The sequence below is a fragment of the Chelmon rostratus genome, chromosome 5, assembly GCF_017976325.1.
Source record: "Chelmon rostratus isolate fCheRos1 chromosome 5, fCheRos1.pri, whole genome shotgun sequence".
In the NCBI taxonomy this organism is placed as follows: Eukaryota; Metazoa; Chordata; class Actinopteri; order Chaetodontiformes; family Chaetodontidae; genus Chelmon; species Chelmon rostratus.
The window spans coordinates 13,865,980-13,880,822 of record NC_055662.1 but is presented as its reverse complement, the minus strand read 5'-3'; the positions used below and the strand labels follow the sequence as shown (position 1 = coordinate 13,880,822).

At 41.6% G+C, this 14,843-nt stretch overlaps 1 protein-coding gene across 1 annotated transcript; it reads right to left on the bottom strand.

The window, feature by feature from the left end:
* Nucleotides 1–759: 759 nt before the first annotated feature.
* naaladl1 (N-acetylated alpha-linked acidic dipeptidase like 1) lies at nt 760–13,241 on the bottom strand. The gene is made up of 19 exons (XM_041936219.1): nt 13,042–13,241; nt 12,599–12,771; nt 11,937–12,058; nt 10,692–10,811; nt 6,287–6,479; nt 5,959–6,052; nt 5,757–5,861; nt 5,069–5,154; nt 4,866–4,985; nt 4,693–4,778; nt 4,208–4,271; nt 3,836–3,903; nt 3,650–3,741; nt 3,238–3,331; nt 2,702–2,783; nt 2,343–2,516; nt 1,854–1,941; nt 1,660–1,752; nt 760–937 (listed from the first exon to the last, which is right to left on the bottom strand). Exons 1-19 carry the CDS (start codon nt 13,239–13,241, stop codon nt 760–762), a joined length of 2,232 nt encoding a protein of 743 aa, XP_041792153.1.
* Nucleotides 13,242–14,843: the final 1,602 nt, after the last annotated feature.

Below are 14,843 nucleotides of genomic sequence, written 5' to 3'. Positions count from 1 at the left end.
ACGGATCTTGCTCCAGCAGAAATGTGCTGCGGTTGATCTTTGAAATCCAAAAACTCCCATCATAAGTCTTTGCCAAATCCTCTAAAATGTTAATTCTGCAAGGAAAAAAAAGGAAATCAATGAGAACAGAAAAACTTTTCTGGAAACATTCTGCTTTTACTCAGCTCTTCAAATTCGTATAAAAACATGAATTAGTTTACTGACATGCATCAGCGAACACTGAAAGCCAGTTTAAACATGTATGATGAGGATCAGCTGACGAGATACAATCGCATGAAGTTAAACATCACCAAGATCAGAGCTGGTTATTGATTGGGTAAAGAAAACAAAGACAGCTTTTTCTTTTTGAAGCACATGGCAAGCTAAGATAATGTCTTACACTGTGCTTTACTGAGGTGGATATTTGTGTCACTTACTTGTGACCACTGTTTTCTTCATTATTGTCCTTGGTGGTATTAATTGTTGTTCACTCAGTTTAACAGTTCATGTACACTTAGAACAACAACTGCTGTGGTTTAGTGCTTTACATCATATTTCAATATTTTAATCCTGTGACAAAGATGGAAGACATCATTCATGTCAATGTTTGGTGGTGAGAATTGTTCCTAAGCTGCCTTATTTAAGATCATCCACCACAACAGTCCCATCACGGCCCAGCTGATCAGTGCTCATTGGCTGCAGGTCCCTGTTTTTTTTTTTTTTTCAAAAGTCCCTGAGCGAGTGCAGCTCCTCCCTCCTCCTCCTCCTCCTCCTCCTCATTTATATGACGTCAACCAGCATCTCAGCGGCGCCCTCGATGGCCTGGCTCAGGACTGACAGGTGGTAGTGCACTTTGTCCCAGTCGCTGGACAGTCCTGATGACTCAGCTTTAGCGTAGGCATCAGCCAGACCTGGGAAGGTTGGCTTGCCCGCACTGCTTGAAGCCCAGATAACATGCCTGTGCATCACACAAGGAAATGAAGACAAATTTAACAATGCGAGGCAGTTGACCAATACATTTAGAGATGTGCTGAATCACAATGAATCAGATCATCTCTGTTAGAGACAGAGAAGAAGAGAAATGGGACAGAGAAGAAACTGAGCTCTGTGAATTTATTGCATTTATAGAAGCAAAAGCTTACAAGCATCTTTATGACAACAAGACCAAGAATGCTGTGAGGCTGCACGGTGGTGAGCTACATACTCATGGCTAACATGCTGTCAAGCAGGTATAAAGTTTGTCATGTTCACTCTCTGAGTATAGTGTGCTATCATGCTAAGATTTGTTAATCAGCACTAAACACAAAGAACATCTGAGGCTCATGGGAATGCCGTTTGTTTTGCGCATACTGTATTTGTATATTTACCAAAAAAAATGGACATCTACTGACCAATGACAGCGCCAGATGAAAAATCAAGGGATTACCAAAATTATTACTGCACAGGACATGAATATCTGCAGAATTTCATTGCAATTATCCAATTATGGACAAGACATTTCATTCGAAATCGTCAAACTAGTGTGACACTAGAGGAAAAGTCAAGGCTTTACCAGCGTCAGTAGGATACATCATGTGGGAACCATGACCATGACCAAGTGGTCTCCTCCTACTCTCTTTGCACGCATTTACCTTGTGGTTAGTTTAGTTTTATTTTGGGATTGGCAACTCATCTTCTCACCTGAATGCATATTTATCCGGGAAGGCCAGAGGGTTCAAGAAAGCTCGGTCCAGCAGCATAAGCTGGTCATTGAGCCTTCTGATCTTCAGTGGTCTAAGAGAAGAGAGATGGAGGGGGAGGTCTCTGGCGTTAATTTCTATGTGGATGGCAAAGATGATAACAGCATGTCTGTGTATGTATGTTTGTGCTCTTACGTTTCATTTGCCAGGTCTGAAGCGAGAATCGTCTGGTCCAAATGAGTAGCTGCAGTGCGAAAGCTGGCCACTGCCCGTTTTAGTGGTTCTGAAACAAGACACAGATCAGCTGTGCAGCCTCTTGGCAAAGATTTCGCCCTCTCTAATCCTCTGTGACTGCAAGTAGGAGAAACAGATGCTCCTTCGGTTGTTTGTTCTGTTCTTAAGTGCAGCCTGAAGACAGTTTTTTTTACAGCTTACATCTTCAGGGTTTTCCTGCTACAAAGAGCATTTCGGTTACTGCTGGTTTCACTCAGAGATGTTGTCGATCTTAGGTCCAACAGCTAGAAGTAATGCAGTAAGTTAAGTGACTATTTCAGCTGCCTTGGCCCAAGATGGTAGCACACAATACAAAACCATGAAAAATCATAACAATGTGAATTGTGAACAATGTGCAGCGAAGCAGAAAATATTCCCCTGCATCTCTGAAACATCTCTGCCAGTGCTTACCCATGGAGATAGCCTGAGCTTGCAGCTGTTGCTGATAGAGGGTAACTGCTGTGTTGAGGTATTCCTCCAGACTCTCAGCGTAGTCACTGCAGTTTAATGGTAACACCAGGCTGTCAGCCAATCGGATGAGGACGTTTCCCGCTGTCCTGGCAATGGCCTGGTGGCTGACGAACCCTGAGAGGAGGAAGTGGTAGAATGAGATGTTAAATGCAAGAAAAACAGAGAAATAAAAGGCTTTTGTTAAAATATACCACATTTTAACAGACTAAAAAACACAACACAAAAACAATCTGCATTACAGTGACAAAAAAAGTGAAGAAAATTCCACATGTGATAAAATGAGAGACATCTTTGCTCACCAGGATCAATGAACTTTGAGGAGTAGTCAAAGGTGTCATACGCTGTGTGGTACGCAGGGTAAATCCGGGCATTTGTTTTACTCTGTATGAGAAATACATCCATATGACAGGAGTTACATGACTGACTCAATGAGTCAGATCACTTTTCTTGGCTGACAGCTAGTTTAAAACGAGAGATAAAGTGAGGCGGCTTAAAGGAAAACAGTGCAGCATGGCAGCAAAGTGCAAAAATTTAAGATCCAATTGGCAGGGGGGAGGAATGTTTCTTGGGCCCAGTGAAGAGAAACTAAATGACAGCAGAAGAATAAAATGATAAGGTTTTCAACTGAGGCCACAGCACTGCACCAGAGACTGAAGAGATTTGTTATGCTTGTCGTTGCTGCCTTCCATGTCTGGCACATTTAGGTGGAAAAATTAAACTTTTTGAAACTAAAGAATTGTTACCATGCAAGGTTTCTACAGCATCACACTGTCACCAGACAAAAATCTATTACAGTAAGTAAAAGGCAGCGAGTTTATGAGGACGTCTTTCATACCCTGTCGTACGTGTATGAAATGTCCATGGAAGTGATTCCCAGGTAGTGGACAAAGGCAGCGTAATCGCTCCCGGCTCCGGTCAGGTATCCCACACTGTCAAAGGAAGACAAAAACCAAGAATGTTCAGATGTTTCAGTACTCACAGCATTTTACTTTAGCCACCATTTTTAAAAATCTACAGCTGCAAACAAATTTGTTGCTCCACATGTCCAATCACAAGGCTGCTCTTCCCTAAAGACCGATCAAATACAGATTTTGGATCAGGCCTTTTGGTCTAGATCAGTAGTTGAGAAACGGCCATCAGTTCTGCAGACTTTCGGCCATGGATGGGGAATTTGGAATAAAAAGCTTGACAACTCTTCTCCGGATGCAATGAAAGCTTTAGGAAAATAAGAAAGGTGTGATCGTTACCTGGGAATGAGTCCATGTGATGGGCTTGTTCGGTTGAAATATTTGATCCAGTTGTCGTACACAGATGTGGAGTCCAGTCCAGGTGCATTGACCTAGAGAGCAAACACACTTTAATGTGTGGTGGTTTGTGGAAAATAGTTTTGTTCAAGTTAGAATGCCGGAAAGAAAACCCAGAACTGAGCTCACCTGCTTTGCGGCTTCGAAAATGACGTTCTGTACTGATGGCATCCCTGAAGCTCTGAGCGTGGCGTTAGCTGAGGAGTGGAAGACGCTTGAGTGTTTTTGATTAGCATCGCTGTTAACTTGCACAGTTAGTGAACACGATCTGCAGTGGCAGCCATTGTAGCCATTCTTCATTCATTTAACATCGCATACCACAAAATAGTTGATGTCTGTCAACAAGATAGTGTTCAAGAACATTCTCAGAAACATCTGGAATTTCCAAATGCCTCACTACAGTAGCTGCCTCTGTCCAGGTGAACCCAAGGACTGAGAATATAACAAGGCATCACGTTTTTTCCTTTACTCTTAACAAGTACAGCAGGTGGAGCTCCTTACCAAAAACAGCTATGTCCACATTGATGTAAGCAACGGTTCGTTCACTGAGTTTGGTGAAGTATTGCTGGAGAAAGGAGAAGATCAAGGTCATATTTGTCACTGCAAGTGCTGTGATTATACAAGTAACACTTAAAGTGAGACTTCAGTGCTTGTCACTGCAGTGACAAATTATAGATAATATTGGATTAATGGTAAATTTAGTGCAATAGTAGCACAAGTAGAGAAGAGCACTCAATTAAGCAAAGGGATGTTTGTGAAACAGTAATATCCATCTAAAGATTGCTAGCTTGAGCTAACATTAGCCACCATACTGTTCATACCAGGCCAAGAAAGGTTGTGCCTGACTGACACTCCTAAATGTTTTATTGCTTATTCATCGTTTCACTTGTAAGGAAAAAGAAAGCTTTCTTGCATTAAAACAAACAATCTAGAATTGCATTTACACATTGCTTCATGTCTAATCTTGTGGATCAATTGCAAATCACCTCTGTGTATTCTGCAGACCCAATAAGGCCAAACTCCTCTGCTCCCCAGCTTCCGAAGATTATTGACCTGCGAGGCCTCCATTTGCCTGCCACAGAGAGGAGCAGAGATTACCTCTCCATCCAGCGCTATAAACAAAACAACTAGTCGTTCTTTTAGCCATTAATATCCTCACCCTCCTTGACCATCGTGCCCAGCACTCTGGTCAGTTCCAGCATGACAGACGTCCCGCTGCTCGGGTCGATGGCACCGTGAACCCAACTGTCCCTGTGGTTCCCATAGATCACGTACCTGTCTGTGGACGTAAACACAGAGCAGCTGCAGAGCAGTCACAAGCTGAAAACAGATGAAGACTAATGGCAGATTTGGACATCTCACCTGGCTCCACACTCCCTCTGATAACTCCCATCACATTGGAGGAGTTCTTCTCCTCCTCAAAGTTGAAGATGTCCAGTTTCACGTCACTGGAAAAGAGGATCAAATTCACTATGAAGCAACAAGGAATGGAGACAGACAGACGTCCCACTGCACGACTGCTGCCTCTATAACTTGGTGTATTTAGAAAAATGTAATGTTACATGCTTCTCTGGGACCTGAAAATTTCTAGTAGTCACTAAAAAGTGAAGGATTCACATTGCTGGAATAAATTGGAGACGTGGGCAGAATTCAGAGGAGTGGAACCAGGCGACAACATTACAATGAGGTTTGACAAGAGCGAAACAAGTCTATAGTATCCCAGTATGTTGTTGCTCCTGTCCCACCTTATTTGAAGCATGTTACTAGCATCGAATTCAGAATAAGCATGTATTTACAAAAATCAGTGAAGTGGATGAGATAAAACATGAAACATATTGTCTTTGTACTGTTTTCAATTGAGTACATGTACCATGTATGTACATTCTGTTTTATTTATGTTTTACACAGCCTCTTGTTTCTAATCAGGGTTGTAAAAATAGAAAGGTTTGATGATTATTATAGAATATCTATATAGGTGCATTGCTCATGAGAAAATACTCCTAGATCCTTTAAATGCAGCTGATGCTTGAACTTGTCTGCAGTTCACTACCTGTTGTTGAAAACAGATGTATCTTTGAACCCTGGGCCACCAAAGTTGTAGGTGCAGTTGAATGCCCCCTGCCAGTCATCTGGAGCTGCTTCTCCACCCAGCTCACTGGAATAAACAATGGGGAAAACAGTTTAGGAATCGTTCATAACCAACCATTTTGGGCTGTATTCATTCTTATAAGCAGATGTTTCTTATCTCGAACCAGATTAGTATGTAGGCGTCCTCAAATCCGATTGGTTGAATAGGAATGGGAGGGAGCCCTGTAATGTCCTCAGCGGGAATTCTGTAGGTTTCCTCTGCAAAAAAATGCACAACTCTGAAGGGTTATAGAGAAGCTACACATTAACATAACATGATTAAAAATGGCCTGACTTTATCTTTATATAAGGCTGCATGTAACTCTTGTAAAAGTCCCCCTCAGATATTATTGGAGCCAAAGTGCAGGAGTAGGAGAGTAAACACACAATAAAAAAGACAAACACTGATGTTTGTGAACCTTGTGTACCATTTTTTAACAAGCCACTGCTTACCTTTGGCAGCCAGGTAAGGTGTGAGCAGGTCTCCATAGTGAGTGTTGAAGGAACCTCTCTCCACACCAGACGGCGGCAAGTACCAAGAGTGAGGATACGTCTCGTTGGCGTCTGACATGAGGCCATCGTTGATGTCCAAAGGGTCTGTGTAGACAAGCACGCCGAGGACGCCGTAGGGTGCTGCATTGATGGCCTGGATCAAATACACATGGCATTTGGTTGACAGCTGACTATTGTTCATTCATTTATCTTTTCAATAAACTTAATGCAAGAGGCATTTCCTCCTGGAAGCATTGCAGTACAGACATTTTTCTACTAATATTGTGACAACTGTATGCATGATTTACTCAACCTTAATTATTGTACTTGTACACATTTATGCATATATATATCCCTTCATATACTCTATATATGAAGGTCGGGTCAGAAAGAGGGCGAGATCCATCGCCACGGACCCCAGCCACCCGGGCCACAGACTGTTTGTACCGCTTCCATCAGGAAAGCGGTACAGGAACATCCGCACCACCACTAACAGACTGAGGGACAGCTTCTTCCCCAGAGCTGTTAGAGCTATCACCCCCAGCAGCCCCTCACTGCAGTGAGAGACTGTGTGAACTGTGAACACTGCACACCGCACTTTACACCTACACCTACACCTCTACCTCCACCTGCACCTTCTGTGTACTTGACTTTTATGTACACACATATACTATAATTATATACATTTTAGTATATCAGCACATTTCAGTTTCATTGGCATATTTTATTCTGTCGGTACATTTCACTTCCATATTTTATTGTTTATTGTTTAGTATATTTTATTGCCTAAGTATATTTTCATTCTGTTATATTTTTAATTGCTTCACGAATATTTTTTTTATTGCATGTTGGTTTATTTTATTTTATTGTAGTTATCTTAATTTTATTCACTCTTTCTAGTCTTATCTTTCTTACCATCTAACATGGGGGTTGCAATGAAAATTTCATTGACATGTGCAATGACAATAAAGACTCTTGAATCTTGAATCTTGAATATTTCACATATAGTTGTTTTTTAAGAATTTAAGAAAGACAGTGAGGGAGATGTCAGATGAGGCTGCTAGGTCTAGTCAGTGGATATGGATCAGGAGAAATAATAGTAGTTGGGGGGTGAAATAGGGACAGTGGGGGGGCAGGCAGAGGACATGCATGCCTAACCCGGCAAGAGAAGAGGTTAAAGTCTGAACAAGACACCTCTCCTCTGCTCTGCTTTCCCCGCCCCATCTTCTCGCTCTGCCAATAGGAAGAGAACCAGGAAGTTTAGATAAGGTGGGGGTGTGGCCAGCTAGAGTCTCTCTTTGGGACCATGCGGCCTGTTCAGGTGAGTTTGCGTGGTAAGACACAGAGTTGGCTTGTTTTTTGATTGGTTGTTTTCCTGTTTTGTCTGCTTCTTGAAGGAAATGTTAGGGTTTGTTTTCCTGCTCTGTTTGCTTTTTGAAGGAAATGGTAGGGTTTGCTGCTTCTTGAAGGAAATGTTAGAAGAGGCTGTTAAATCTAGTCTGTGGTTTAGGCCTCCACCTTCAGCACCTTCTAAATTTTCCACCCCCTACCCGAACAAGGGTCTGTATCCAATCCCTACTTTCATCTTTTGACTCTACCTCTTTATTTTCTATCCCCTACCCGAACCAGGGTTTGTATTCCCACCCCGCTTTTTCTTGGTGCAGTTGGTGAGAGGCAGGGGTAGATGATGGTAGTGTGGCAATCGGCAGTTACATGTGGCATCTAGGCCTGTGGTAGCATTGTAGCAGCTAACAATAGCTAAAGCGGTGAGAGTATGATAGTATCTTAGCAGTTAGTATTGGTAGCTAGCAATTAACATTAACAGTATAGGTGAATCTAGCGTTATTGTCTTCTTCTGTTCCTCTTAGCAGGTAGCGGTTAGCACATAACATTAGCTAAATGGTAGCATCGGAACTGTATTGTCTTCTTCTGTTCTTCCTAGCGGTTAGCAGTAGCATTAGCAATAGTTAAATGGTAGCATCGGTACTGGCCACTACCTGGAGCATCTCTGGGTCAGTTGAACGTGGCGGTGCTGTTTGGATTGTGTAGGAGCAGTGTGAACTGGCACTAGGGGGGGTGACTCTGGGACGCCGGAGTTCACTGCCTAACCTCCTGGAGGTGTAGTGGGACTAAGTAGGCGAAACACTGTTGAAGGGAGGTTTCCACCTGATGACCCCCAGAGACGTGTTAGGAATCACTGCTCTTTGGCAGGTATAGAGGCAGATTAGAGCTCCAAGGTTCTTCACTGAGAATGAATCCTCTTTTTGAGCACAAGTATCTTGTGTTTAAATTAACTGAGATCAAAATGAAGGCGGCGTGCAAAAACCCAACCCATGAGTACTCATATAATAATTTAGTAGTTACTACTGCATACTTGTGCGTCGGAACATCAATATGTTGACGGGCATCTTGGCTGGTGTGATCTCATCACAAGATGGTCCCAGGTTTCAGGAAAACCAGATAACCTCACAAGAGAACTTCTAAAACGTTTGTGGTGCTTGTTATCACGGCGACCTTTATCATACAGTATGTCATCCCAAACCTTTATCCAATTCACCTGGCACTAACCTTTGTAATAATGGCCACGTGGGAACACAGCATTAAGACCATTAACTTTTTAACTTAAGGGTTCAACATTTTGGGAAATTAGCTTATTTGCTTTCTTTCTGACAGCCAATAAGATGTGCATTGAGTACAAAGCTGGAGTAAGGACCTGGTTAGCTTAGCATGAAGACTGGAAGCAGGGGGAAACTGCTAGTGTGCTGTATCTCATTTGTTTAACCGTACTGAAACAGACCACCCCACCCCTCACCCCCTCCCCAACAATTAGTGGTTTTAGGGGAAGTTACATATTTGAGCTGTTTGCAGCATTTCCATTAAAAAACTGTTTAAAATAAGTTTTGTGTTTGTTTGTTTTTTTGTGTTTGGGTACTGTTAAAGTTACTTCAAGTTAAAGTGAGAAAGAAAAGTGCAGATTTAGTAAATGAGTTCTATACTTATCCAGAAAGTGAATCCACAGAGTATGTCCAGGTGTTTATGGACAGATCAAAAATCATTTCACAAACAACACTGGTCCTGCAGTTACTAACCACAGAGCTGAAATGGGAATCAAACATCTGAAGTGTATCCAATGTTGAGTTGTACGCCATTTGGATGGCTTCAAAGTGGACAGAATGAGCCAAACTTGACTTGTGACTCAGCATCTGCTCTGTGCTGCCCAATCACCAAGACCTACTATTTGAAATAATGGAAATATACTCACATGCAGCTAATTAAACAAGACACTGTGGTCACACTCATTTGGGTTCCTGCACACACGGGCATAATGGGTAATGAGAGAGTGGACAAATAAGCCAAACAAGCTGCTAAAATAGTGAGAGGAAAATATTACTTCATGGCAGAAACACAGCAGAGTGGCAGCAGCAGTGGGATCAGGAGACAAGAGGAAGACAAAGACACGTTTGTAGCTCAGCCACTCAGTCAAACAGAGGAGAGAGACGGAGACAGCAATGTAACCTGGCCACTACGTTATTAATGGAGTCTCAACCTCATACCGTGCATGCTGTGATTGGCTGATGGCTACACACCAGCTGCCCAAAGGCAGACCAGAAACATCCCGGATACGGCAAAATAAGAAAAAAAGAAAAGACAGGCAGAGGGCAGGGTCTCTGTAGATACATCCACCACCACACACATCCAGTGGTTCATCAGTGATGATTGAGGGAATTATTTATGAGTCTATAAACTGTTTTTGAGGGAAGTCCTGAATAGTGAATACCTTTGAGAGAACAGGGTTGATGGAAAGATGGATGATAGCAAAGTAAAAGTGGGTCATGAAACAGGAAACAGTGGGTCATTAAAAAATAAAATTGTCTTTCATAATAAGAAGATATTATCTCATCAATTAAAACAGCGTTATTTAGAATATGTCCATGAAATGCAGTTGAATATTAAAAGTCACAATGACACATTCAGTGCACCTTCAAGACAGAGTAGCTTTAATGCAGAAGCTCACTTTCCCCCCTGCTGAGGGAAAAAACATTATCCGGACATCGTGCAGATGCTGCAGACTTCAGCGCATTAAAGTCTGCTAAGTTTTTGTCTTTGTTCTCTCTTTATGAAGACAATATAAGTTGCAGTCACACCCTTTCATGTCTCAATAAAAGGTGATGTTTAAAGATTAGACGTGTTGACTTTATTGACGACACTTTGCAAAGCATTCAAAGCTCACAAGCAAGTATCCGACACTTTTGGCACAGAGCTTGTGTCTCACATGGACAGACTGTTCTGGCTTATCTTTATAAAACACAACCAAACATAAACAGGATAGTCAGTTGCTCACTAATTTGCACAAAGCGTAACTCACTTTATCGGCTCTTCCTGTTCCACCATATCTGGTGATAGCGATGGTTCCTCTGAGGTCCACTGTCTGGTTCAGCCGCTGGTAGTCACTTGGTTTCCCCTGGTTGGCGTACACCAGTCTCCCCTGAAACCACCAAAAAAATATTAACTTTGTGTCAGCAGCAGCGACTCGAGAGGCAACCCAGCGAACCAATGCAGAACCAGATCATGTGAGCTTTTAATAACACAAATTTAAATAATCACAGCTGCCTTTTGTGCAGTTCTTTCAGCCTGGGAGAGCCAGTAAATATCAGATGTTTGCTATAAGAAATATAATAAACTGTGTTTCTTCACATTCATGAAAACCTTAAACAATTCCACCTCACACCGCCTCCTGAGAATCCTTTCACCAGACTCTAACCACATCTTTATCTTTTTCCTTATCACAGCCTCCGCCTTATTAAAACCCTTATCATGGCCTCCTCCCTTCAATAGATGTTCACAGGTAGTAATATAACAGATAAACCAGGCTTATCCACTCTTAACACCTGGACTCTTGTTGGTTTATTAACTCAGTCACCATCATAACTTGCAATGTTAATGGTACATCAAGGTTTTAGCCTTCAGGATGCCATGTCTGCACAAGTAATTCATCAGTCATATCTGACTTTGACCTAAAAAAAATCATTCCAAATGATAGATCTCTTCCCCCTCTTTCCTTTTAAAGGTATTCACATTGCATCGACAAAAACTAAACCTCCAGACAAGTGTCAGATCTGCTTTTGTTGCACCACCACTTCACCACTGTTTAAAAGCAGAAGTTTTCAGGTCTTTTTTGAAGAATCGAATTTTTAGAACATCATTACAGTCAATTAATGATTTGCCAGTCAAACACACATTTTGCCCTGACAGCACAAGTGACTGTGAGTAACAGATAAATGTCCCTTATTTGTGTCAGGAGTTGCAGGAAGAAAGGGGCCTCGAAGGTTATGAGAGGTAAGCTTGTATTTTGTGAGGAAGGGATGTGACAATCATGTGGTTTTTCATCGTTTCTGAGATTAATTACCATAAATTATGTGAGCTTCATTGAAGCAAACAGGCATTTCAATAGATTCATTTAAACAGGCAAAATTGGATTAAAAGGTATTTATAGGAATCAAACGTAGTGGTTTGCCACCAAATGTAACTGAAGCTGTAAAGATTACTCTACAGACCCCTGTTGGTGGGGGTCAGGGATCTTTAAAGGAGCTTTGAACAGATTTTCAGATACCTTTGGGTGTCCAGCAGGGGAGTATGCAGCGTATGGCTGAACCACATCCGGATCAACCTGGTCTGAAGTATAATTCTTCTCTCTCTCCCTGGCCGTGTGCAGCACAGTGTCAGTCGCGCTCACTGAAATGGACAACTCATGGTGACTTGTCTGCTCAGTCTGGCAGAATGAAGACCTGCTCAGTGTTAGACACCACAAAAATGAAGTCAGAATCTATCAGACCGTGGACTTAGATGAGTAGTTTTGTCAGGTATTTGGACTGAGTATGGAATGTAAATGTTATTTCAAAACCAAAAAATATCGCTTCCAGCTAAAGCTGGTTTTGATGCGACATGATGGGAAACATGAGCTAAATGTAATAATTTATGAATGGCTTGAGGACTTTGGCTTCCCTGGGATGATCCTGCAGATGTTGTAGATAAATCAAATGCAGTTTTACTGCAGCTCTCACAGCAGTAAATCATACAGTAAAACACATGAAATAAAGCCTGTTGACTCACTCCATCTCATAATGCCATATTGTGCTAGATCTGCTACCCGTTAATGGCCCTTAAAGGATCATGAACCGGTGAATTTCATCATTTAAAATCACACTGAATGGAGAGGGATGGTGTGACTGTCCCCTCTTTCAATCTAACACATTCAACAAGTTGTTGACTCACCGACAGTGACCTTGTTGGGGTTCTTGGGGTCTGGGAAGGACAGGTAGACCTTGTACTCCTCTCTCCAGGCCTGGTCCAGGCCGGTTTTGGGGTCCTGCCATCTCTTTAGCATAAGCTGCACTGTCTGCTCGTCTCCAGCTGTGGTGGCCATATGGGGCACTTTGGTCAACTCCCTGTGGAGAAGATGAAGATAATAAAAGCTTGACTCAATCATATGTCGGATATTGAACAGCCTAAAACTTAAAAGGGCTATAAAAAGGGCTATTTTCAGTGGATCTCAAAGCACTGCTGATGAGCCTTCAGTTTATTTAGACATTAAGATACTTCATGGTGAAAACCAAACACAAAGGCTGCTTCACAAAGCTGTTTCAGTAGATCTCTCTGGAGCAAATAACCAAAAAAGAAAAGCCTCACTGAGAGGATCTGCGCGCTCATCCACTCACTTTAAGTTCTCCTGAATCTGGATGTTGTCCACCTCAGACAGGAACATCTCAATGAGGCCCTCGTCAACATCCTGGACCACATCATCCACCCAGGACGGCGCCGAGCTGCTGCTCTTGGTGATGCCGTAGTGGCCGATTAGGATGCCTACGGTCAGTACGACAGCGCCGCACACAATCGAAATCACCACCTCCTTTAGCATTCTCCTCCCGTGAATTAGGTCTTCGATAGATGAGTTCGCCCTCTCTTTGGTCTGTCTGAGCAAAGGTCCTGAGTGTTTTAGCCTTGCTTACGAATAAAGGTTTATGTGAGAGAAAATATTTGCATCTGATTCCCAAATTATGACTGCAACACCAGTGCAGCTGACCTCCCATAAGACAGACACATGCTCATTGTAAAGTTTACTCATTAATGTTTGCAGATGGGATGGACTTTATCCCTTTGTGTGAGGGGGGGTGCAAATCCTTTTATTTTCAATGTTAACACTCCATGTTGGCACATGGAATTAAAATGCGCATGTCAGGTGATATTCACTCATGTCTCATTTATTTATGTAAGAAACTTTAGATGCTCACCGGTTTCTGAAGTGAGATTATCTCTCTCTAATCTCTACAAGGGGGACGTAGCACTACAACAGGAAATAATTGACAAGCAAAAGCTAACTGAGTTAGATTATGCCGGATTGGCTTAAAGGCAGCTGTTGGCCAAACTGTCTTTTCAGCTTTGTGTAATATTTTGAACAGCTGAATGAGCAGCAGAGCAAAGCTGAGGCAGGTTTGAAATGGCTCTGTATTCTGTGTTCACGTCCTCAGTACATTAATACTATGTAAATCAGTCAGTTTATTGACTTAAATACACAAACACAAGCATATAAACATTTTCTTGTGAGCCTGAGGACATACACTGTAAAAACTCAGCTCTTAAAAACAAGGGGAAAAGAGCAATCAAATGGAGGAAATATTCTTTAAAACAAGCTAAATTAACTGCCAACAGAACAGATACAACAAAATTCTGTCTTCGACAAAGCAGCTTCGTACTTGTCAGTCTTGATCAGCTTTATAATTCACGAAATTCTAGTTTCAAGCATTACATTTCTCAGACTCAGTAATAAAACCTCAGCAACAAGTTATAATACCATATGAAGATGATGGAGGAGTAAAAATAGTGAAACAAGTGAAATGATCTGATCTAAAAACTGCCTGTTATCAGGCAAAAAACTCTTTTTCTTGCGCATAACTTCCTCTTTCTATGCAACCTGTTTAATAACAGTCCTGGGAAAATTAAGTGAAGGAATCAAAACTGATGTGGATTACAGGAGAACTGAACACAGAAACCATCTCATTCTCTTGTACTCTTGGGACTATCAAGCCACTGAATGAATCATTTCCATGATTTGATTTATTTTGAGGACAACCTGAGAGAAAAAAGTTCACTTGTTGCTTTTTGTTTTGTTTTAACTTGAGAAATATCAGGTTTGGTTCCAATACCAAGAAAATTAATGTCATTTTACAATGAATTCAAATGTTAAAGTGCTACATGAAATCAGTAGTGAAAAAGAAGTTCTCACATTTTAGTTGACTGCATGAATAATAATGTAAGACAATGTTATAGTTTGCTATATTGTCAGTTTTCAGACTTTATTTTCTTTTGATTGCTGACCTTTGAATTGTGTAGGCAAATTTGAATTGTACACATTTTTCTAACTGATTTTACTGACTCCGGTCTGTAAATAGGCTTTGGATATAGAGTTGTAATGAACTGTGCATATTTTTGTGATTTAACAATAGATTCTTGTGTTGGAAAA